At 39.4% G+C, this 26651-nt stretch overlaps 1 protein-coding gene across 2 annotated transcripts; it reads right to left on the bottom strand.

The window, feature by feature from the left end:
• Nucleotides 1-11881: 11881 nt before the first annotated feature.
• Nucleotides 11882-23949, bottom strand: LOC148036873 (photosynthetic NDH subunit of subcomplex B 3, chloroplastic-like). Of its 2 annotated transcripts, XM_087677198.1 has the most exons (7): nucleotides 23791-23949; nucleotides 23442-23675; nucleotides 22886-22999; nucleotides 22676-22729; nucleotides 22498-22560; nucleotides 12405-12467; nucleotides 11882-12293 (listed from the first exon to the last, which is right to left on the bottom strand). In XM_087677198.1, exons 2-7 carry the CDS (start codon nucleotides 23649-23651, stop codon nucleotides 12258-12260), a joined length of 540 nt encoding a protein of 179 aa, XP_087533324.1. In that variant the 5' UTR covers nucleotides 23652-23675; nucleotides 23791-23949; the 3' UTR covers nucleotides 11882-12257. The 2 variants fall into 2 exon arrangements, with proteins under 2 accessions (XP_087533324.1, XP_087533325.1); XM_087677199.1 differs by having other exon boundaries at nucleotides 23442-23945.
• Nucleotides 23950-26651: the final 2702 nt, after the last annotated feature.

Below are 26651 nucleotides of genomic sequence, written 5' to 3'. Positions count from 1 at the left end.
ATGCAAGCTACTTGGTGATTTGGGAATACATGTGGATAACAAGGTTATCATCTACTGTGATAATCTTAGTAGCATTCAATTGGCTAGGAATCCAGAGTATCATGCATGGGCCAAACACATAGAGGTCCATTACCATTTCATTCAAAATCGGGTTCTAATAGGTGATATTGACTTGGTTTATATCAACACAGAGAGAAAAAAGCTATTGACATTTTCACCAAAACCTTGGGAGCTAAGAAGCTCCGATGCTTCAAGACTATGCTCAGAGTTCATGAGCTCATGTTGAGCTCAAGGGGAAATGTTGAGAGGTTGAGCTCTACATGCGCTAGCATCTAGTATGTGCCTTGGTGATATGGCACGATATTATTCATTTGTGTATTAGGTGACCAACATGAGAATATGCCAGTGATTCTACTATTGGACTACACCCACATGGTCCATCCTTGGTTATGGTACATTTATTTTTCCACCTCTTCCTTCCTAGTGGGTTCACACTTAGTGACTGCATGTACATACATTGTGGTACTTTTATATTAGTTTTTTATCATGTTATATAGACTTATTGTTTGTGTGTATGTGCTTTTGAGTGCTTCAACTCTCTCCCCTCTTATATGTTTTTAGAAGGGTATACCACAAAGTACTTATGAGATTAGGGAGACTTCCTTTAGGACTAATGAGCCTATTTTGAGCATTCATGGGTCAAATCCTCCTCAAGTGACTAAAAGTCAACCACTATTCATCCAAGAAAGTTTCAAACCAACTATTATAGAAGTGCCTCTAATCTTTCAAATCCCATTGGCAATTATATGGATATGTAGCCCCAAGTAACTAATGGACAATGAGGCTTTGTTGAGAGGGAACTCCATAATAAGATTTTGTTATAGTGTCCATTCATCATCATTCGCTGATTTGGAGGAGTGGACTTCAAAGTTAGAGTCCTATTTTGACATTTTTCCTAGGTCAAATGACCAAAAGATTCATTTTGCTATATTTCACCTTGAGGGATTTGCTCATACATGGTAGAGGTACATAAAGAGGAAAAAACAAGAAGTAGATGGTTGAAAGGAGTTCAAAGCTAAGATGGCTCAAGTATTTGTCTCTTCCATTGAGAAAGAAAAGTTGGCTAGAAGATGGTATCACTTGGACCTAAGAATCCGAGAGCATACTTATTAGTTTTTGAATCTTACTATTATGTATGTAGAGAGTGTGAGCGATAATGCAAAGTTGCATAAGTATATCTATGGTCTGGAGCCTTTTTTGTCAATTGATATTATGGCCTAGAAACCCACCACATTATTTCAAGCTATTGAGCTAGCAAAGAGGTATACTTGTAAGTATAGGAAGGATATTCCCATGTAGACTTCTTTTGGATAGAAAAGGGTTGTTGCTAAATGGGGAAACTTTGGTGGCAATTATAAAGGATCCAATACTTCATTTAGTAGTCCCAAAGTCCCTAAAAACCCTACTATCAATACTTCAAGACATCAAAGTGCTTTAAAGTCAACAATCAACCATAAAATAGAGCCTAAGCAAAGTGATAATAGACCCTAAAATAATTCGGCAAACAATGGCAAGTTTATACCTATTGAACTTTTTAAAGAGCTAAAAGACAAAGGTCTATATTTCAAATATGGTGAAAAGTATACGGTTGATCATGCATCCAAGAGCACTTACAAGAATGCCAAGGCCAAGAATTACAACATGATAGCACTTGAGGATGTGGATGATGATGCCATTAAAGAACCAACAGTGAGTGCACAAGCTGAATTTGAAAAGCATGATGAGGATCTTGATCCCAATCAAACTTATGAGGTTTCGGATGGTTTCTCATTTGACCCTTGTGGACGTGTTCTTTTGATTCTAGTGGGATAGATTTACCTACTGTTGCTACTTAGCCCTTTGTTCTATTTCCATGGATTCTTGGGCAAGTTCAAAGAGCCCTAATACACTTTGTATGAAGGGTACCATTCATGGAAAGGATGTGTTTATCTTAATACATAATGTTAGTGTGCATATTTTTGTGAATAAGTCACATTTTTGTGGACATTTTACATTGTTTTCCCATTAATTTATAGCAGCTCATAAGAGTACAAGTAGCTAATGGTGAAGAGAAAACCAGCACTTGAATGTGTCCATAGATTCCCATACACTTAGTTGAAAATTATGAGGTGCAGGTGAAGCTAATTACTTTGAAAATGGGACCCATAGATATTATACTTGGGTGTGATTAGTTTATGACTTTAGGAAAATTTGTTATGGATTTCATGTAGTTGTTCATGGAGTTTGTCTAGGTAGCCTATCCATCTACAAGGAATCCCTAATAAATTTGATTTTTAGCTTATCATCATAAAGCAGTTCAAGAAGGAGTTTAAAAGGTGTTCTCAATTTTTTGTCTTGCACCTAAATAAAGAGGTTCATGATCAATTCAAGAATTCAGTTGAGCATCTAGCTTTGAAGGCTTACTTGGGGAGTATAGGGATTTTTTTGAAGTACCTACTTCATTACCTCCCAAGAAAGCAATGGGTCATCCTATAGATTTGGAGCCACATTCAAAGTCAGTCAATGAGCCACCCTACAAATTGTCTAAATTTGAGAATAAAGAGGTAGCCAAGAAAATCAAGGAGTTTTTAAAGATGGGATTCATTGAGCCTAGTTCTTCACCTTATGCATCTCTGGTCTTGTTATTAGTGATGAAGAAGAAAGATGGATCCTTCAGAATGTGTATTGATTACATGAATCTAAACAAGATCATAGTCAAGAATAGGTATCCAATTCCTAGACTTGATGATTGGCTTGATGAGCTCAATGCGACTAGGTTTTTTACCAATATTTCTAGAGTTGATGATTGGCTTGATGAGCTCAAGGAAGTTACGTTCTTTACCAAAATTGACTTGAGATCAAGATTTATCATATTCATATATGAGAAGGTGATTTTATCATATTCGTATACTATTTTGGTATGTCCAGATTTCTCTAAAGTTTTTGCCATACATTTTGATGCTAATGGCTATGGCATAGGGGCTATATTATTATAGGAGCATGGAGTTATTTCCTTTGAGAGTCGTAAGCTTACATATAAGGAAATAGCTATGAATGCCTGTGACCAAGAGATGTTGGCTATTCTCATGTGATAAAGAAGTGGCATCATTATTTGTATGGCAGTCTAATTTAGAGTTTAGAGTGATCACAAGGTCCTAAAATACTTCCTTACTCAATCAAATCTTAGTCCTAAGCAACATAGGTGGGTAGCTACTTTACAAAACTATGATTTTGACATCACCCATACAAGGAGCAATGACATCACTCATACAAAGAGTAATGACAATGTGATCATTGATTCTCTTTCTAGAATGTGGACATGTCAAGTTTTATCTATGATTAAGCTACATAATGACTAGATTCAGGAGCTAGAGGAGACTTATCTTTTGGATGATGAGCTCAGACATGTATTTTAAAAATTATAGCAAGTTCTCATGAAGGAAAACTCACATTATCAGCTTAAAAATTGCCTAATATAGCTTAATGGTAATATTATTATCCCATCTACTTCTTCTTTCTAGCTATTAGTAAGGAGTTGTATTCTTTGCCTATAGCTGGACATTTTGGAGTATTTTAGACATATGATAAGATCATCAAAAGTTTCTCTCGAAAATTATTGTGGAGAGATGTTAAGGATTATGTTATAAAGTGTATGCCTTGTTTAGCAGAACAAGGATAGCACCCATAACCCAAGTGGTTTGTTGCAGCCATTTTTTATCTCTGAAGAGAAATGGATACATATTACCACAGATTTCATTAGTGACTCGCCCACTACAAAAAAGGAATGGAATAGAATTTATGTAGTAGTGGATAGACTCATTAAGGTAGCCCATTTTATTCCTACAAACAAGAGCAAGTTTACTACTTCATAGGTGGCTAGTTAGTTCATAGAGTAGATCTTTAGATTACATGGATTACTACAAGCGATTGTACATGATAGGGATACCAAGTTCATGAGCAAATTTTGGTAGGCTATGTTAAGCTCCATAGGTACTAAATTGGCTCCTTCTATGGCCTATCATCTATAGACTGATGGCTAGATAGAAAGGGTAAATAAGTGGTTGGAGACTTACCTTCGCTACTTCTATCATGATGATGTGCAACATGTGTGGGATTCATGGTTGCATATGGTTGAGTTTGCCTATAATAACTCCACTCATGCTAGTATTGTTGTTTCACCCATTGAGGCTATCTATATTTATACAAGGTGCCCTTATCCATAGTCATTTTCAGTGAGAAGATTAACCCTCATGGGAAAGAGGAATTGGAAAGAATATAGACCCTTCTTCAAAGTGTAAGATGGATCTTAAAAGAGCTCAAGATCAAATGAAGATATATGCTGATGTGAAGAGGCAAGCTTTAGAGTTCTAGAAGGGAGATTTAGTTTTGTTAAAAGTACCCAAGTCTTGTTACTCTACTTTGAAAGATGGATCCAACAACTAACTTGCTCACAGGTTTTATGGATCCTATAGGATCTTGAAGCGTATTGGAGACTTAGCATATAGATTGGAACTTCTCTCTTCCACTAAGATTCATAATATATTACTTAGGTGGAAATAGTTGATGAGTTGTGTCCAATGGATGAAGGTCTTATTTAGTACATTCTTAAGGAGATTATAGGTCAGCGTGAAAAGAAGCTTTTCTCTCATTCTATCATTGAGTATTTGAACAAGCCGAAAGGTTTGACACTTGGGGAAGCTTCTTGGAGACTAGATTCTATATTAAACGTGTTTCCCTACCTACAAGATGTATTAGTGGGCTTAGCCATAGTCAACAAGGGAGCCAATTGTGGTATAAATAGGGCCTAGACAGTAGTCTATTCTAGAATAGTTTTTCCTCTATCTAATTTTTATAAAGATGCTACCTATATAGAGTCAAAATACTCTTCATTAGCTACATTTTGACATATGGCATGCCCTATTCGGATAGTTCTATCAGAAGATATTGCAATTTTCGCTCAGCAGGGTCTATTTTTACATCAAGCTATCTATTCATTATAGAGTTTGTTTCTTGAGAATCTAAAGGCTCCTTTCTTTTCTTTTTGAAAACATTAGGATTATGTATCTACCGCCAAAGGCTTTCCTTTCTATCTTCATTTCACTCAATACATCTTAATTTATTCATTCATTTTTCATCTTTTGTATAGCCAAAATCATAGTAGTACTATGTTTCATCCATCCTTCTTTGCTATTATAAATTTGTTTTTGTGGACAAAAATCTTCAAAAAGGGATAGATTCTAAGAAGCTAGGAAGACATATGTTTTAGTGAGATATCATTAATAATACATAGTCACACTGGCACAAGTATAAAGGTATGAGATATGTAATTTTTGACATCTTTTACAGTAATACAATTAATGTCTCTCACCTCACCTGTTTGTACACAGTTTTTATGGCTTCTCTCTCTTTTTTCTTATCTTTCTAGTATTTCTCTCTCCTCATCACTCATTCTCTCTCCTCTTTTCTCTCTCTTTTGTTCTCCTTTTTCTAACCTCTCAACCCTCTCCTTGACTTTTTTTTTAAACCAGCAATACCATAAAGAGATAGATAGATGTTCAATGATAGCTATAACATGGTCTTTACCACTAGAAATATACAAAGGATATAAAGTATTTGATTGTGACTTTTTAGCCACAACAAGACTCCCCTTGCAAATCTTCCAAACATGATTACCAAGGATCAGTTTATAACCATAAACATCAAGCTATCATGTACTAATTAAACTTTTTGTCAAGTTTAAACATGTCGCACATTTTGTAATCTTCTAAGCACTTTACACGTTGTAGAGTGCTAATAGGCATTGAATAGTATCTTCACTTCCTTCTTATATTTCCATAGAGGTATATTAGTCTCTAAGTGGGAAGTTGTTGCAATAAAGACCAATGCCCTATGGCCAAGTGGGCATCCCTTGTATATGTATACATTGTATAGTCATATATAAGCAAAGATAATAAAGAAGAAGGGTACCATTCATTTTGTACCCATATAACTCTCTTGTATTCTTCTCTCTCTCAACCCTCTTGCACTCCATGGCTTCTACCTCGCATCTCACTATTGCTTTCCTCTCAATACTCGATATTTGCCAAGGCTCACTGCTCAATTTATTCAACAAAAATCTTGTGATATTATTTGGAAACCTTGCAAAGTTGTCATCGATCTTTAATCATTGAACCGAGTTGTGCTAACAATGTCACATCACATCATCAATATATTAGACACATGGAAAATATCACACCCTCCACACTTCAATTCAACATGCACATAGCCAATCATTTCTACAATTCTTGATGGAAGTGATTAAGCACCGATATCAAACAAATAAAGAGATATGTAAATGCTTATACAAGTGTGTCTTGATAACAGGGACATCCTAGATTTCCCAGACCAAAAAATCACAATCAGATGCACACATAAGAAACATGTTCATAAGTACATTAAGTAGCTTTTGCCAAATACTACACTTCACATGGTCAAAGTTCAAGCAAATACAATCGAGGAACATGGTTCTGCAACACTGATTGCAAGATAGGAACTTCTGTGAGATAGAAGAGGTAGCAATTGAAGCGATCATAATGATAAGAGAACATCGGTCTCACCATAGTTGCCACAAATCATGCAACATGTAAACTTGATTATATCCAGAGAAAAAAGGACAAAATGATCTCTAAAATCTAGGCCACAATCCAATCTACTAATTAGCAACTCACTATGACATAGCAATCACCAAGGAAAGATATTGAATGGCAAGTATATCAAAATATGCATTCTTGCTAACACTTGAATATCCAATCAGTTATCACAAAGCACAAGAAGCAATCACCCAAAAATCATTTCTATACATAAGGAGTACATTCGCACCCAAACTAGTATACATGATATTCTCTCACATAACCAAAAGAAGGAATCTACATATAATTAGGCTTATAGATCCATTTGCCTTTGTTCCACATCCTATATGATAGCATGACCCACACATATAAGCAATACATCACAACATAATGGAACATAGACCAACAACAGCATGCATCATAAAAAGACCTCCTCTATTTTTTCTAACAAGAAAAAGAAACTTTCTTCCAAAGATGACTACGTGTATCAATTTTTTTAGTAACATACTAACATGATTTCTTTTTCTCCTTTTTACAGATAAAGAACATCTATGAAGACAAATATGACTCCAAACAAGATACACACAACATAAATAGTGCCTACTCTCTATAAATATGCAACAATGTAAATTCATATAACCACATCGAATTATGCACACAAATGTTCAAGTTGTACATCAAAACCACAAGAACACATAGCACTAAATGGAGGAACATTTTGTCAACACACAACATCACTAGTATCTAACAACATGCCAAATGAGAATGACAAAGATTGTCGAGCAAAGACCATGGATACACATCAACATCTTCATAAACAATAGCCCTCAGAATTTGATGGATACATCCAAGTGCATACTCAACCACAATCTGCTTGGAGAACAAAATAGAATCACAAACAATACAAACCTTGCTATAACCTTCAAAAAGTTTGACTTGGTTATAATCCAATACAACTAACACAAACCCATTTCATATGTGAGACTCTTAAACAAATTATTCAACAAATTCAAACTCAAGTACAAAAACACACTTGAGAATCCACTATGAATAGTTATTTCCCAAGTGCTATCAGACACCAAGACAAACTACATCTTCACGTACACAATCAAGATTCTACATTATATATCTAACATCTTGCTTGAGCCTTCATAGAAGTGATGAAAGATGAAGCTAACACAAAACTAAAAAAATACATGGAAGTAAACCACTACACTCTTGGTCACAAAGATTCCATGTTATGACCATTGAAAAGATCACATACTTACTTAACAAAGAGGTTTGCAACCAGATTCATGGTAGCCAAACCAATCCATACAATGATATCATATACATGACAAACAATTGATCAAACTGCTTTTTTGTTAACCTTCAATATGTAAGACCGGTACTATAGTATCAACTAGAGCTATTACAAATGTTGTCACTATAGCTCAAGCACAACCACATCATCCAACACCACCTTTGAGCAACAACCATATGTCAATCCAAAAGTGGCAACATATTGAAGCAAGTCCAAGCACTTCATCTACAGCATAACGTGTAAAAAGGACAAGGTATATGTAGGCTACACAACAAAGATGGAAAAAAGATTCTAGCAACATAAAAGAGAACCCACCAAAAATTTGAAGGAAGGCATCCTAACCCATAAACCATTTGAGGATGATTTTAAGGTAATAAAAAGGCAATAGCTCACAACATAGAACAAGGCTAGGAGCTTGGAGCAAGACATGTTCATGAAAAGAAATACAATTACTACATGCTACAACAACTTGCATGGATACCCATCAAGATGTAAAAGGTATTACTTTTTGAAGAGTAAGAACTTAATTTAGCGTAGGAATAAATTGTACTCAAACTAGTCCATACTTCTGGACTCCAAATAAACAAGTACAGTTCCTTCAACTCTAGATAATCCATGGCTTTAAAAAATGTTCATTTCAAATACATTCATCATATCTTAAGCTTGAGTGAATATTAAATAAGCTTCAACACAATTGCTAGTTTTTTAGCACTTGAACAAAAACCATAAACAATCCCCCTACCTAAACCTAGTTGCATGTATTAACCTATTTAATATGGGATTTGAAAAAGCACATGACTGACTTACATGGGATTCTTCAATCATAGTTCTATAAGCTATGGATTTTCAGTTGGCCTACTATAGGATGTGGGATTCCCCTCCAACATGTCTAGCAACATTGGGATTTTAGTTTAAGTGACCAAGGAAAGTATTGCACTATTTGGCATGGTTGATTGCTATTGGCATCAATATGGCTCAGAGATTTAAAAGTGAAGATGCAAAAATGGAGTGGGTAGAGGTGGGGCATTGTTGTAAGAGAACCAACATGAAATCAATTATGTCATCTTACATCTCCATTCAACCACACCAATTGGGCATATGTAGATGCCCTATTTTGCATCTTTTTTGGAGCTATGGAGAAAATAATTAGTGGCCCTCAATTAGCTAGGCACAACTTATGATGTTGAAGGATGACTGATATTTTGGCCTTGAGGCTCTTATCAATAAGAAAAAGTGATCAAGCTTTTCAATCCTCTAGAGGATTGATTGGTCCCAACCATGGCATACATATGGTCGTTCAGATTAAATGTAGCCCAAGATGAAGGATCTAGGCTCTCCAAAACACTAGCTCAGAGACGCTAAAGGTGCATATTGCCAACAATTGGAAGGTTGTCCTAGGAAGAACTAGGGTAGGGGGGGACAATAAGGTGATGGCCCCCATGAGGTACAAGTACCCCAGAAATTTTACGAAGCATCTCCTCGTGAATGACCACATGATTTGAGCCGCTAGGAGTTTTTGATCATCTCCATGCATAAAAAAGTCGAATTGTTGTGCAAGATTGTGATTTCAAATTATGGCCTTCTTGTGTTTTCAACAACTTTTGTTGCCACTCTAATGACCCTCTTACCCTAAATGGCTACGAAGAGCAAGAGTGATGCATCGCATCTGCTACCAATTGGGGTGCGAACCGAGGCCTATTAAGATAACTTCTAACCTATTAGCATTCAGGAATAGATGTCAATAAGAATCCCTAGGAAAGGGCGACTTAGATGGCAATATTTATGAAATGATGCAAATCAAAACTAGAAATCATGGCATGATGTCCAGAGAGAGTTTGACCTATTTGATAACAAGATGGATTAGTTTGTGGAAACATTTAGTAAGAATAAGCCAAGCTGGCCTACAATTATCATCCCTTAATATGGGCACCCTCTCATGTATAAGTCCTCATCACAAGTGAGGGCAGACTAAACAAGATTAAGGGCATATTAAGGATTCAGCAATAGACACGTCACACCAAATTAAGTTGCAGAAAGACTAACTCAAGAAATTACATATCATAACTGTGGGAGAGAAGAGAAACATGTGCGACTCCATGCCCTCAAATCACCTAAATGTCACCCTTTAGAGACTATTCTTTCAAGATATGCCTTTGAGAAAGAAGATTGGGAAGTTTAAAGTAGTGAACCCTATGTGCACCTTCTGCAACAAGGAGAAAGACATTCCACATCTTTTCTAGGTTTGTGTTCCTATGTGCACCTTCTACAACAATGAGGAGGAAAACATTCCACATCTTTTCTAGGGGTGTATCCCAATTCACAAAATTCAATGCAGCTTCTATTCGTACATGATTTGGGCTTCTTCAACACAATCGAGTTCAAACATGTCACTCTAGGTGCCAAGGGGTAGGAACCCATGGTAGAGGAAGCATGGTTACTCTAGGAGATAATTCAAGCTTGTGTGGTCAAAGGAGCATGGAGGATTAGGAATCTTAAAGTACAAGCAGCTGCATAATTCGGCAAACATGACACCAAGAATGCCCATGGGGGATGCCTTCAAGATGTCAAGGCCTTCTTTAGGGTGATAAGGGATAAGAAGTGGTCTATAAGATAGTTCTAATGTATCTATCATGGTGCCATATACAATTTACTTCAAATATAATCTCACTTCATGATCACTTTTTTTCAAAAAGTCACACTACATGTACACATTCCTATATGGGGTTTATGAATCGATAATCATGTTTTTGAAAGAAGGATCTACTTTAGGAGAGATGAAAGGAAAGAGAGAGCAAAAAGTGGGGTCATTCCTGTCTAATGCAAATTCACCCTATCTTCCATTTAGAAGAGGGCAATTAATGCAATGGACTCACCATTAACTAGTTGGTCACAACTCACACAAGGAAGTGTTTATGTATTGGCTGGGTTATTGGGTCCCAAAATGAGTATGTCCCATTATTCAAAAGATGCTTCTTCAAAAGATGCTTCTGGCAATGCAAAAGTTCAAGGCATTTTGTATTCCACTTGGAACTTTGGATAGAAATGGAATACTAGTGTGTGTGATAGTATCAAGCAAAAGTTGTAGCACCTTGGAACCATACTTTCATGATAAAACCCTCCTTGGCCATATTAGATCATCTTTGTGCCCTATTAGTTGAAAGGTCATGTTGTTCTAATTCAAGGTCTTCCTAGGTGGAGGTGTCTCAAACTAAGGTACAAAAGGCACCTACATGATATTACTAGGTGGAGGTGTCTCAAACTAAGGTACAAAATGCACCTACATGATATTACTAATGCTTAATTGTACCAATGCTAATTTGCAACACGTAAAAGAGTTGTTCCTAGCAAGTTCATAGAGGTGAAACAAGTTGGGGTGTGTGTGTGTGTGTGTGTGTTTTTGGTGGGGGCGTTGAAGACAACCATAGCTTGGTAGTTTTTCCTAGTTGGTTCATAGAGGTGAAACAAGTTGGTAGTGTGGCGACATAATTGAAGACAACCATAACTTGGTAATGTGGCAATGTAATTGACAACCATCATAACTACGTTGACTCAAAAGGGCCAAATTTTTATATGATCAAAATGTTTTACACAACGCACATTTAGTGACATTCTTAAATTGCAACAATCACTTTTGATATTGTTCACCTTTAGATATTACGAAGCTTAACAACAAAGGGTAATGGAGGTGGGGATTGCTATTTATCTTTATTTTTTGAGGTGCTTGATGTGCTTGCTTCCAGTAACAACAGAGATGTGAGAGGCCTAGGATTGCGGACTTGAACTTGACATCATGAAGAGATTAGCATGCCACCGTTCTCATAGCTAACTTCATGATGCCCATCTCCAACTATATGAGTGTATGTGTGTGTGTGTGTGTGTGTGTGTGTGTGTGTGTGTGTGTGTGTGTGTGAGAGGTGTTTACATAGGGGTATTTTCAAAGGATACACGAGCTTATGCATGTCAAAATACAAAATAAACAGACTTCAAGAAGTTGGTAATGACAAATATAGGCCTTATGCGACAGGCTAGGAAGACAGAACAAGTGGGTAAGTACCTTAGACTTGTCACTTAGATGTCAATACATAAACCAGAGTGCAACCATAAAGCAGTTGCTTATTATATGGTGCTTGTCATAATCAACGCTGTGGGGGAGCCTCGGCTATTGGAAGCACCACTCATTTGTTGATTTTAGGAAGATGTGTAGCTATTCATTGGGCAGGGCATCAAACAAAAATCTATCTTCTCCAAAAGAGAACTAGAAGAGCCCGTCAAGGCGAGGTATCACTTCTGCATGCATGATCTCCCCTTCACTTTTTCCGTTGAGGAAGCCTTTGAACAATCACCTGTAAGCCTCCCAAAAAAGACTCATTGTCAATTTACTGAACTCTTCAATGAGTTCAATGGGTTCATTGCACTACCACAACTGACGAAACTTTCAACCAACATTTCAATACCTTTCCTGAGTTCAACTTATCCCCAACAATGGTTTGGCATGCAAGTCTCCAGCTTTCAGGCTTCTGCAAGGTTTGGACAATGTTATGGAGCAAGTAGCTAGAACCAGGAATAACTTCCTTGTCTCACCACCACCACACCACCACACACCCCCCCCGGCCCCCCCCCCCCCAGCACACACACACACACTCTCTCTCTCTCTCTCTCAGAGCATAACTCCATTTTGATGTGTAACAGAGACAAGATTGACACGGCCAAAGCACCGGTGTTTTCCTTTTAGTTCTCTCTAACATACTTGGTCAAGGGTGGATAGGGATATCCATTTGCATTTGTTCAATGTCAATGACTTGTAGCACTGGCAGCTACACTGTAAAAACCCTTACAAACACTTCAGCACAAAGAGTTGAGGATAGTTATAGCTGCAAAATTGCAAGGCAAGAATGAAATGTTCATTGTCTGCTAAGGACGAATCAAATTGCAGTTGTAGTGTTTCAACAAGTGATCTATAATTTTTGAAGCCACTTCTATGAAAACCCTTTGTACTGCAGTGTGGACAACAAGCAAGCATGCACTAGATGTGATTGGAATCCAAATTAATTTTTAGAGCACTGCATGCAAGTCACATCCATATGTGAAAGTGCGCAACTGAAGAAGGACACGAACACAATGCTGAATACAACAGTGTGGACAGATCAGTCCCTGCACACAGCTTGAGGCATCGGTGAGGGCACCAGATCAGGCTCGGAATGATGATGGCAGCAGCAGCATTGGAGACAGAGGAGAATGCCAGAGTCAGAGGAGCAACCTGCAGAAGATGTGTATGCCAAGTGAGGGTCAGCTATAAATAGCTGAAAGTCTCCAAATCCGGCCAATCTGCCAAAATGGCATCTAAATCTGCCCAACCTGCTAAAAATAGCCTATGACTGCAATAAATGCCGTCCGACTGCACAGAAAAATCCGGAAAAGATGAAGTGGCATCCTGGGCAGGCAACATTGGCAAGGGATGAATAACAACTAACAAACATAGGAAATGTGCCCAAAACAAAAGAAATGCACACTACAATGCAGGAGCTCCCATGTCTATGTCAAACTCTTACAAGAGCTCACAATCAAGAGATGACGGACTGACAACCCTAAAATAGGGAAGCTAACACTCCTCTCAGATCATCCTAGGAGTGTTTAAAGACCCAACAATCTCATGGGATGAAGCATGGAAGCCCTGGGCAAAAGGCTTCGTGAAGAGATCCATTGCATTGTTCTCTGTGGAACAACAAACCACCAACAACTTGGAATCCACGATCTTCTCTCGAACATAACAATGTACTGAACCTTGGTGTGCTTCATGCAGGCATGAAACATAGAAATCTTAGCCTAAGCTAGGGCACTCTAGTTGTCCACGTGTAGCTGAGTGGGTCCTGTCTAGGAAAAACAAATCTCCACCAACATCCAACAAAGCCACATTGCCTCCATAGCAATCGAACAAAGAGAGGGGTACTCTACCTCTATAGAAGAAAGTGCTACAATAGGTTGCTTCTTACTACTCCACGAGATAGCTCCCGAATCGAGGGAGAAAGCAAAACCTATAGTGAACTGTCTCAAATCCACATCACCTACCCAATTAGAGTCATTCCATCCAAAAAGAGTAGTCTCCCTCTCCATACATGAGCTTGTAGGATGGAGTCCCCTATAGATAGCATAGAACGCGCAAAGCGGCCGTCCAAGGAGCCTCAATAGGAATCTTCATGAAAGAAGAGAGCAAAGCCACCACAAAAGTTATGTCTGACCGCATGTGAATCGGCCAGATCAAAGAGCCAACATGGCACCTGTAACAAGTAACATCTAGAAGGGGATCACATGCTGCCAATAACTCAGACTCTGGGTCCATGGGGCAAGAACTAGACCAACATGTGGCCATACAAAACTCCAAAAGTAGCTCAAAGATGTACCTGTGCTGGGAAATAAATATAACCTATGCCAACTAATAAATCTCCGAACCAAGGAAGAAGTGTAGGATCCCAAGATCCGTCATGCCAAAGTCATGTCGCAATATCTCCGGAGTCTGATCAACCTCCAGTGAGTCACTCGTGATAATAAGGTCATCAACATATAAGACGACCAACACACACCTGTTACCCTCAACCTTATAATAAAGGTTGGGGTCATAATCGAAACGATGGAAGCCACTCTATAAGAAGAAGCAATCAATCCTCTGGTACCAAGCTCGAGGAGCTTGCTTCACGCCATAGAAAGCCTTCCACAATCTGTAAACATGGTCCTCCTTCCCCTGCACAAGAAAACCAAGAGACTATGATACATAAATCTCCTCCAAGATGCCATTTAGAAAAGCTGACTTCACATTCATCTAATAAACTAACCAATGGTGATAAGCAGCTAAAGCCAAGATAGCTCGAATAGTGGACATCCTAGCTGTTAGTGCGAAAGACTCAAAGTAATCCAAACCCGCCCACTGAGAGAATCCCTTGCCAACAAGCTGAGCCTTATGCTTTGTCCAAGGTCCCATCTGTAAGATACTTGATCTTAGACCCACTTCACACCAATCACTTTCCGCTTCTTTGGACGACGGACTGGCTTCCAAGACTGGTTTTGCTCGATAGAATCGAGCTCAACCTACATAGCACTATGCCAAACCTCCTGTGCAAGAGACTCATTAACTAGAGGCTCATGATCCCAAAGGATCTGTGACATAAGGGCATAGTTCAAGCAAAGTGAACAATCCCGTTGGGCGTAGATCCTAGCTAATCTACGTGGACCAAGAGGCATCTAAGGAACTGTGTAGTCCTTGAATCCTATCAGCCTCTGATACCACTAAGGAATGGTGATAGGCTCATCCTGTTGTGAAGGAGACCAAGAGGCCTCCGACACCTATAAAGCACCTATTTGTGGAAGGGACTCCCCCTTACTAAGGCAAGGTAAATCCTCATCCAATGAAGAAGACTCAGCCCCTAACGGCTCAATCCCCCCCCCCCCCCCAAAGGCAACCTAGGAGACGGCAAAGAGTAGAAACACTTGAGGATAAGTTAGTAGATGAAGCAGCCTTGGTATGCAGCAACCAATACATGGTGTGCAAGGCCCAATGTATCAAGGTATGGCTGGTAAGATGCGTAAACCCATGTATAACTATGTTGGCATGATGCTGGGGCACGAAGTGGCAAGTTTGGCAATGCATATATGCAGCCCATTGTGTTTAGGACTCATGGTATTAATACTGGTCATGCAAATGACCCATATAGTGTTGGTCATGAGGAAAAATGCAACTAGTAATGCATGCCATGTATGGAAAAATGTATGCAAATGGTCCAAAGTATGCAAATAAGAATGGCGCCTAATGTATCTAGTGTTCGTAGCATGTTAGATACACATGAGAGGCTAGTCAACTGGATGCAATGTTGTATATTAGTTAAGTTGAAATTGCAACAATGTGAAAGTATAAAGCATCGCAATGCTTAAGGGGAAGAAATGCCTACAACCTAGTGGAGGTTCGAGGCATGTTAGAGGTAAAGTTTCCATATGCTTCTCGGTGAAGCTTTAGCATTGTTTCACCAATAGATGCAAAGTGGATGGAAGAGGATGACTTGGCAGACCATCCTCAATTGTTGCAACTTTATCGGGATGCCTTTTAGTTAGAGTTGACTTTGGTTCGGGCTCAATCAGATTCAGCAAAACAAGAGTCCGAAGTATTGCCTAATGCTCAAGGGGAAGGTAGCACTTCCACTCCTCTAGTTATGGACAGCTCTCGTATATCGATCTCGAATGTATTCAGCATGCATCCAAGGTACTGTGCTTATAGTATTTTGCCATGAGGTCACTACTTAGTGTACTAGTCACTGTGAGATGTATGTAGATGAGCATGAGTTTCACCCAGGCACTAGGACTATACTTTTGTATCAACATATGATCAGTTTGACATAAATTTTACCTTAATTTTGAGACAAAAATGCTGATCAATTTCAGCTTGGTTATTGATCAATTTGAAAACTGTTTATTGTCACTTTTGGTATTAGTTCTTGCATTGATTGCTGGTCAATTTTTGCAATGAATTTGTGGTCAGTTAAGGGTTATATTTGCAACGGTTTGTGATCAGCTTATGATTAGATTATGCTTGATTTTCAATGGTTTACAGCTGGTTCCATAGACAACAAGATGTTAGTAAATGCCATTGATAGTTTCAGCCATGCTTAATGCTTTTCTATGGTTGATAGTCAAAAAAGTTGAGAAACATGAATTATGGATGCATCCAATGGGTTTCTAGCAACAGTTTTGGATTGTTTTTCGGATTTATGTCATGTACATACTGGCTGGAAATTTTCAGCAAGTTCAGGGCCTATGGCATGGTTGGACAACAATGGCCAATGTTGTGATTGTGATGCCTTGTGGAAATTCCACTATAGTATGCTTTTCCTTTAGCACAATGCAGTGCAATTGAGAACAATTGCAGCCTAGTGGAATCTATTCCGGCCATTGTGAGAGAGAAGAAGGTTGTTAGAGAGCAGGGAGAGACTACTAATGTGATTTGCAGCCACCAAGGATCAGTCCTACAGCATGTGACAACAATTCAGAGCCCTCCAAGAGCAGGTGGCAATAGCCCAAGGTCCTTTTGGTGCAAGCGACAACAAATAGGAGGCGGCAACAATCTTTCTGGTGGTCCTAAGCTATAGATGCCAACTTTCATGGCTGTTTAAGTAGAGAAACAACAGTTTTTCAACGTTTCTCACAATGAAACTCTAAAATTTCTCTCTCTACAATATTCTCTCTCATTCCCCAGCCATCTCTCAAGTTATCTCAGTATTTTCAGTAGTTTGAGCCATCAGAGAAAGAGATTTCAATCAATCTCTGCTGTAAACCCTAATTTACCACAAAAATTAGCATTTTGACAGCCTCCTTGGGATGAGTGCTCAAAATTGAGCACTTAGGACTTGAATTCTAGCAACTCAAATTGAGGAATTTCAGGGAGATTCAAAAGGCCAACCAACCAATAGATTTGGAGCTGAATTTGTATTTCAAGGAGCAGAGTGAAGGCCAATCTCCAAACAGACCAAGGGACAAATTGGTTTGGAGGCTTACATGTTAGTTTTGACAACAAGAGGCAATTGGATTAGCAAAGGAGATCAAATGATCTCAGATATATTCCTTCCATTTGCAATATAAGATAAAGAAATACTACAAGGAACACCAATTTTGGGACCAACAATATATCCAATGTCCAAGATTAAAGTGATAAAGTGTACATTTTCGGTTTACGAGAATTTTATACTTGTTGTAATTAGTGCTTAATCAGGTTATTTGCTACCCTATCTGAGAAGAAAGACTGGTTTCACTTCCTCTATTGCTTGTCCATCATACAAGCTTCGCATGGTTCCTTCATTTTAGTTATTGCACATAGTTAAGCAACCATACCTTGCTTATGCATCTCCTTTAACACTACAAAGCCAATGTAACCGAATCTTTCATGCCAGAGCTTACTTGTGTCCACACCAACAGTGGCTATAAAAGCACTTAGCTCATGCAGGTTATTCCTTCTTTATCCTTTGCCAACAACTTTGCTAGTAATAATGATTTCTACACATGTCTTAGTAAACTTCACCTCATGGCTAAGATTAGTTATAGAAGCAACTGATAGCAGATTTTTCTTAATCTTTGCAACATACAACACATTTGAAAGATTTTTTAGTTCACCATTTGAAGTAACAAAGAAAATAGTATTTGTATCCTCAACAGAGCATTTTCATCATTCCCAACCGTCATAGTGATGGATTATTTCTGAGGCTTCATAGAGCTATATATACCTTTCTTGTTGGTCATGTGACGAGAGACACCACTATCTAATACCCATGAGTCAGTGGTAGATATTTCTTGTACCGAGGAACATACTTCCTCAATGGTCACCATGGATAACTCTTAACTCTACTTCAACCATATTGGCCGTCTCCTTCCCTTCAATCTTCAAAGTGCCATTCTTTTCATCTACCTTCTTAACATGACAACTTGGGCTTCAAGCTGCAACTCCTCCTTCATTAATAGTGCACAAAATTCCTCAAACATCAAAGCTTAGAACCTCACTTGAGTATTTTGGGCAATTACCAATCCATCAAACTTTGGTGGATAAATCCGAACACACCTCCGAGCTAGCTCCTCACTAGTCTTTTGAATCCCAACGCCAATCATCTAGTCGCACACATTCTTAATCTAAGTAATAAATGCTTCAACTATCTTTCCTTCAACGAACTTCTCTGTTGCTAGTTGATTCTCCAAGTTCTAAATTCTTATTTGAATTCGCATTTTGTATTAACTCCTCATTACGTTCCAAGCCTCTGATGCCTTGGTTGTATATTGAATTAAGATCAAAACACTATCAGAAGAGCTTGTAACTAAGGTACACAATGCATCTGCATTCCTTCGTTTCCAAGCTTATAAAAGATCTGCATTTGGAGAAATCATAACACTCGAATTTGATGAGTCGAGAGTGGGTTGTGGTTCTGGGTCAGTCCCCAACACCGTCTTCAGAAACTCATAAGAATCAAGGATAGCTGTAATTTTAAACTTCCACAAAGTATAGTTTGTACCATCTAACTTACCTTCATTGAAGATTGATGGACGAATTCTCAATGTTTGAATCATCAAGACAATACCACCACCACTTAATGCACCAACACTCCTACCTAATGCAACAGACAACATTACTCCTCTTTGTTGTTAAAGCCCTTGCCTCTCACATGCTCTTCACTTCTCAAAGCCCCCTGGGATTTGTTAACATATAAAAATTACACGACATTGCGAATAGAATCTGAGTAAGAAGTAGAGAACACACAGCAAATATAAAAAGGTCAGCAACTACTTTAATTTCAAATGAACTAATACAAAGATAGCTCCATCTAGCCATGTGCTTCCACAGTGAAGCTTAGATAGCGATCCAGACAAATGATAAACGAAAAGCTTAAGGGTAGATAGAAAAACTTTGATTAGGTAAAAGATAGATTCACATTGGCTTTGGAAGGATCTTCCTTTTATAGCTCAGAAAGGTAGTCTAATCAGCCTGTCCGACCATATTATGAATCTTCCCTAGTCAGCCAATGAACATTCCATTTACCATCAAGCTTGGGGTGCTACCCTCGAACCCCCTTCAAGGGGATCGTTGGCCCCCCTAAGACCCTAGTCGCAGGCCACTTCCTCAGCCCCAAACCCCAAAATAGGGATCCCTGATAACTCCCACATCCCATAACTCCATGCATTATGCATCGAGTTACTGCCAATATAACTACTCTATCTAACCCAAAGGCTAGATTCACAAAGGCCACTTTTTTGCCATCCAATCATATAGACCTTATCTAACATATAAGTCAAGACTCAACCAATGTCCATGCTCACACATGGCTTCTCCTCATAATGGGACCCTTACAACTTAGAGCACCATGGATCATTGGTGGTACCTTACGAGGGTGGGACGTTGAGCATATAGCCAAAGCATTGCTAATTAACTACAGAATTATTGGCCAAATTATTTGGCTCTAGTTTTAAAGTAGGCTAAATGTGCAACAAGACTCGATAAAAGGGGCCAAGGGGGACTATCACACTTTATACCTATTCTTGGAGATTCAACACCATCATTTTGACCAACCTCCACACCAGCTCCATCTGCCATAATGACCACATTGCAGTCTAGCTGTGCTGACAACATCTCATGCTGCTGTTCTAACCCCAAATGTAGGTTCCTGCTGCCCACTGCCAACTCTGGGAGACACATCCACACTGCTCCAGCCATCCATGTGGCTGCACTGTTTGGATCTGCCCACTGCAAAATGCAGTCCTGCTGCGTTCACAACTGCTCCACACAGTATTCACTGCTATCCAGCCTTCAACTTTGCTGTCAGCCCCCAAATATGATTGTCATCAGTATGGCTGCATTTCTGGAGTAGCCTCTATGCACCAAAATGCAGTTTGTGCTGCCCGGACTGCTTCCAACAACCAAGATGTTGATTTTCTTCACAGCTCAACATTGACTGCTGACTGTCTGCTGACATTCAGAATCCATTCAAGTGACGACACACTTTACCCTGCTATTTGTGATGTCTTGAACTCTATTCAGCTCCACATAATCATGATTGTCTCTCCTAGTTCCCTGACACCTATGCTCTACCCTCTACTTTGAACCTTCACCCTTTTTTTTGGCTTCTTCCATAAATGGCACTGGTCCTGTTAAGAGCATTCATTTGTTGCTTGAAGAGTTTTTATTATTTGTGTGTTACCCACATGCCCTTTTTCTCGTTCCACAACTAACTCTGCATTGAAGGTTGTGGACATCCCAGCCACTTTCTCTCTGCTGATGCAGGGGGATATTTAAGTAGTCAATGCAGATGTGGGGGGACATTTGAGTAGTCAATGCAGATGGCTATTACTTATGATAAGTAGGAAAAATGAAACAAAGGTGACATTGCAAGAAAGGGTCCAAAGGCAAAGGCCAAGTCAAAGAATGGTGTCATGGAAGATCTTTCCTAGATAGCAACAAGACACATCAGTTGCAATTTGGAAACGTGAATTTCATGTGCAAGAAAAAAGATCACAAGGATTGTAAGTATCCCTAGTAAAGATGTAAGGGCAAGGGTTGTTAAGTGTCCTTAGTCAAGATGTAAGGGCAAGTGTTGGTCAATGGACCGGTCAACTGAAGGAACAATAACATTGCATTGGTTGGTGACACACACAAAGTTATAAATCTCTCGTTTAAGATCCACGGTTGTGACCTCAACATGGTTTGGTAGCGACCAAGAATTATCACAATTGGAGAGCAGTGCTCAAGAGCTTCAATCTAGGATGTGTCTTCTTTGCATGGGCAGCATCTGATGTATTACATTCTCACCTGTAGAACCTTCCCTCAGCTGTTCTCAGCTGTACTGCACCCATCTGAATCCACCGACATGCAACTAGCCTCTTGGAAGTTGCCACAAGTCTCTAGCCCATGCGATAAGTCAACTTCAAAGTTTCCTTCTCTCCAAAAGTATCCTTACTTGAGTGATTGTGCCAGAATAAGTATCCATCATTACAAGATGATCAGCCAAAATGCCCAATCGCTCTGAGTAAGCCATTCCTATACTCATACTTGCCCAAGCAACCAGAAAACCAAGGAACTCCATCGATGTGGCATCATCAAGCCCATGCTTGGAAGAAGTCTTCAAGTCACCAACTTAAAACACCCAATTGTCAACCTCATTTGCATTCTATTGAGGGCTAGGAGGGTCCCAACTCCATGACACACTTAGTCCTTAAATTGACACTACCCATGATTGGCACTCAAGTGATGTGTACTCCACCTATCCTTGCAAACATCATATTTCCTTTGAGCCAGCTAATTCCCACCCAAGGCAATTCCATATCAGACACGATCTATGTTGCAACACCTCCATTTGTGGGCAGGCAAAAGCTAGCAAAATGGTGACTTATTAGTTAGAAATGATGTCATGTAGCAGCCGGCTGGTTAGCGGGCTGGTTGAACAACTGCAGAGGGGCACTTCTCCCTTTTTCTATCCATAATCGTCACTAAGAACAGAGAGCTGGACATGCAAATTTGTAGCAGGGAATGAGTGGCCCTTTATAGGGGTGTGTCAGCCCAGTCCAACCAACCAGTCTAATGGGCAGCCTGGTTGGATCATCCTGGAGTCCCATGAGAACTCCAGGAACCCTTCCTTCTCAAGGAAAGCTGGGTCTATCCAAGCACCCACTGCAGACAAGAATTCCATCCTCTCCTTGCCAAGCAGATTATCGGTTGCAATAGAGTAGATGCACTGGATTACAATAAGGAAAGAACCACGGCTGTGAACCCCCAACCACAACATTAGTTGACCTGCTATACGACCACTGCATCATCATCTGACAATGAGGTCTCGCTAGCGTGGGATAATTCTAGGTGACCTACAAACTCAATCAACAGGAAAAGATTTTCAGCAGGACTTGTGGATCAAAACTAATGTACATTTGGATGCCTTTTTTCTCAAGAAAATCTTGTATTGGAAGAACATAAACAAACTCTATTGTGAATATAATTTGTCAATCGGTCCTTTATGTTGCAAGCATTCACAGAGATATTACCTTCTTCAGATAGCGAATCTCTGTATCTGTCCGCTGGTTAAGAAGATCACTGCCCTCAATTATCTGTCACGTCATTTTCTGAATAAGCTACTATTCAATCACATTGGCCAACATTCAATGAAAGCTTTATCGAGAGTGTTAACACTTGTATAATACAACGAAGTGTGGAGAGTCAAACCTCTACGGTACAAGTCCCACAGCTGCCACCACCTCCACAATTCATGACTTTCCCCTGAAGCAACTGACTTTAAGTTTTCTTTTCCTTGTCTTATGTAAGAACAAGTATTGGGAAAGCATGTGGGAATGAGGTAGCAGTTCAACTACATGTAACATTTCAAGCTGAAAGCTAACTGTACATGAATACAGAATAAGGAGCAGATTGTCTTACATATAGCCCGTATAATTCCAGTTTGCTATCATTCATTACAGTTCGCAAAACCTTTTCACCACTGGCAACTGATACTGTATCTGTCTGAGGCGCACCATCTGCACCTCGTTCTGGCTACACACATAACAAAATAAACAGAAAAATATTAAATTTCTACCACCCAACCTGGAAGGAAATAGAAAACCTTTCCATTGAAACAAGACACAAGGAGATCAAGGAAGCCTACTCGGACAGAGGTACAGACTGTGTACTAGATACAGGCACTATCAAGCAGGGTTGAAGCACTGGAACCTGAGCATTAGAGCAATATGCGATGCAATCCGAGAAGAAAATGCCCACCCATGCTTGATACTAGTTTGACATATTAAAGCCTGCTAAAATTAACTAGCTCATTTTTTAATAGAGAATGTGATTACTTCTTTGCTATAGCCACGGATACTGGAATGAACTAAAAAGAGTCCCTTCATGCAGCGTGGGCATTGGAATATCCTCCTCTGCATTACTTAACCAAGGACACAATAGGAAGAATTTTAAAGGAAAGAGAAAAGAAATGTACTGCAATGAACTCCAATTCGATCGTTGGAGGCCCCGTTTCCTGCGATGCTGAAGAAAAGGGTACATCTACATCGATGTTTTGAGAGGCGAATGCGCGCAACTGCCCAAACTTTACCCTTCCAGAGCCTGCTGGCACTGATAAGTGTCTATCAGAAGATGAACTTATGGTAGTACCGAGCCGGGAAGACAACCCCAAGGCAGACGAAGCCATGCAGCAACTGCGACCAGAGGTGAGCTGTGCATCCAACCGAGGTCCATATACTAATACATCGATTGGATGATTGATGTGCTGCAGAAGTCGCAAAAAAGAATAACAAGGTACAGAGAAATCGAACAAGAAGAAGAAGAACCTCAAAGCTGCCTGTTCGACGGTGAGCGCAGTTGATAAGACGTGCTGCTGTTGATCCGGCGGCTGCAGCTTAGCATGAACAAGGCCTATGATACCCTCTACTTGTTACAATCTACTGTATCAGGATATGCCACGTGGTAGCATATCAGCCAGTATCCGAGCTGTCGCGGTTCAAGCGTGTGCGGCAGAGAGGGGGTGACGCTTTTACAGCCGTGAAACGTTATGCGAAGAGAACGAGCGTCAGAACTTACCGGCTTTTGGTTCAAATCCAACCGCCTCTAAAGGTGAAGTCATAGCCATAATCCATTACAGGCGTTTGGACTTCTTCGTTGTTTGAATGAGGCTGGTTACACACTCCCATTGCCCCCTCCAATTTGCGCCCAATTGGTGGGCATTGGAAAAGTTGACTCGGGCGGTCGTCACCTGCTTACACACTGGACGGTAAATATTTTTCTTGGTCAATAAGTGCTTGTCTTCGCAATCGTTTACACACCGACCACCACCTATACACTGGACAATTCCCAAATTATCCCTAGATCACATGTGAATGAAGGGATACTATGGATGCTAATCATTATTGACATAATAATTATTATTTGAATACTCGATTAAACACAATCATTGATGCTAAATAACATAATGGTGAGAAAACTTACGATTGTTATTGCAATTCACAATTTACACAATCATTGGCTATAAGTATCACAAATTGATGTTACAAAACCCCAAAAAAAAAACGACTAATAAAACTAACACAAATTAGTGATAAAAAAGAGAGCAGGAGAGTTGAAACCCTTCACCATGTTGTTGAGGTATGGCTCTACCCAGCTCTTTGCGGAAAGGTGGAAAGCTGGAAAATTTGTTAACACACCACCCCTCTTTCCACCTTTCCACTTGCAACGCAACTGCTACAGAAGTTTGCTCAGCGTTGTCTTCATCGTCGATCTCCTCCTCTGCAGAGTCAAAATCACCAAAGATTGTTCTCACATTTGCGTTCTTCCTCTCTCGAAACATGGCTCAACCAATGTTGTCTCTTTGAGATACACCCCCCCAGCATGGCTTGCCCTTGGCGTTGGCTCCGTTGATTGAGGCGGCATACACTTTTCTTGGTCAATAAGTGTCCATCCATCTTCCTCTGCAATCGTTTACACACCGGCCATCGCCTATGTACTGGACACTTCCCGAATTATCCCCAAATCACATGTGAATGAAGAGATGCTATAGATGTTGATCATTATTGACATAATAATTATTATTTGAATACCTTATTAAACCCAATCATTGATGCTAGATAACACAACGGTGAGAAAACTTACGATTTTTATTGCAATTCATGATTTACACAATCATTGGCTATAAATATCACAAATTAATGTTACAAAACAAAAAAAGACTAATAAAACTAACACAAATTAGTAATGAAAAAGAGAGTAGGGAAGTTCATGAACCCCTTCACCATGTTGTTGAGGCATGGCTCTACTTAGCTCTCTGCGGAAAGGTGGAACATGGGAAATTTTATTAGTACACCACCCATCTTTCCACCTTTCCACTTGCAATGCAGATGCTACAGAAGTTTACTCACCATTGTCTTCATCGTCGATCTCCTCCATTGTTGAATGCTAAAATAACTTGGTTTTTCGGTTGATTTTTGTTGTTTTTGAGGCCTGAATGGTTGATTTTTTATGAATTTTGAGTGATGACTTGTTTGAGAGTATTTTGGGTGAGATTGATTACGTTGTCGTGATGTTATGAGGACACAGTGTGAAAAAGTATGGAATGCATCATCATCTGGCTTCTCTATTGATCTAGAGAGTCAATGTGATTTGAGCCATTAGTACTAATGTGAGTTGCATGGATTATCCAAAAATACTAGATTTTTGGATAATTTTAGTCTATTTTTTATATTATTTATTGTAAAAATCCGAAAAAGTTAGAAAAAGCTTCTAGATTAGGATGGCATGAAAAAAACTAGTTGTTTTTTCAGCCAATTAGGAGATTTTTCATAAAAAAGATAGATTGACGAAATCGTGCGTGTCGCGATCGTTATAAACAAGCTGAAAACTGCAGATTGAATTGAAAAGAAGAATGAGTGATCTGGGAGATCCGTGACCAGACATCCTCAAGTTTTACCCCCCTTTCAGAGCCAACGGAGCCATCAAATTTGGGTTCCGGGCAGCAGCAAAGAAAGAGCTGATTTTTCTTATCCACGTTTTTTGTCTACAAAGGAGCTCTAGGAGAACTAATGCTTGGAGATTGCTTCTGAGTAGTGCAAAGATTCCAAGTTCTTTCAATACATATTAATTCAATTCATTGTGATTTGTTTTTGTCGTGTTTACCACTTGGGTATTCTCTATCTTCTCTTCCATCTCCTATCTCTACTTCCTTCTACTTCTGATCCCCGGTGGATTCGACCTTTTGACAAAAACCCCTCCGACATTGGTGAACCCGACGTGAAATTCGACGGAAGGTGGGTAGACATGGGTCACTTATCACGAGGCATAATTCCAGCTGTGAGTTCTATGGCGGATTTGAAGTAGTTTATTGACAGGTGTTCTTGGATAATTGAATTTGGAGATGCAGATATTGGTTTCAAAAAGTTTTTATTGGGCACATGTAGACAGTTGTATGAGCAAGAGAAGTAGATAGAAGAGCAAGGACAAAGCATGCTGGAAGAGGTGAAGACTGAAAAAGAGGATTTGATCAGGGATTATTTTCAGTGGATGACACAAGAATTGGGTTTCTTTGATGGGTCATATGCAACAACATATCTCAACTATTTTGACATAGCGATGTAAAGGCGCGATGTGCCTGGGGTACAAAGGGTTGTCTATTTTCTCCAGTTGGTGCAGCAAAATCTTAAGG

The sequence above is a fragment of the Lygodium microphyllum genome, chromosome 4 (assembly GCF_053477565.2).
Source record: "Lygodium microphyllum isolate KBCC chromosome 4, Lygodium_microphyllum_v1.1.10, whole genome shotgun sequence".
In the NCBI taxonomy this organism is placed as follows: domain Eukaryota; kingdom Viridiplantae; phylum Streptophyta; class Polypodiopsida; order Schizaeales; family Lygodiaceae; genus Lygodium; species Lygodium microphyllum.
This window is presented reverse-complemented; position numbering and strand designations above follow the sequence as displayed.

What these genes read in the sequence shown, in the direction of transcription:
- LOC148036873 (XM_087677198.1), bottom strand. Translation starts at nt 23,651, where the DNA reads ATGGCTTCGTCTGCCTTGGGGTTGTCTTCCCGGCTCGGTACTACCATA. An exon ending in TCGAATTGGAGTTCATTGCA is followed by an intron (nt 23,000 to 23,441) that starts GTACATTTCTTT and finishes TTATGTGTGTAG; the next exon opens with CCAGAACGAGGTGCAGATGG. An exon ending in AGATTCGCTATCTGAAGAAG is followed by an intron (nt 12,468 to 22,497) that starts GTAATATCTCTG and finishes CAAACCTTGCAG; the next exon opens with AAGCCTGAAAGCTGGAGACT.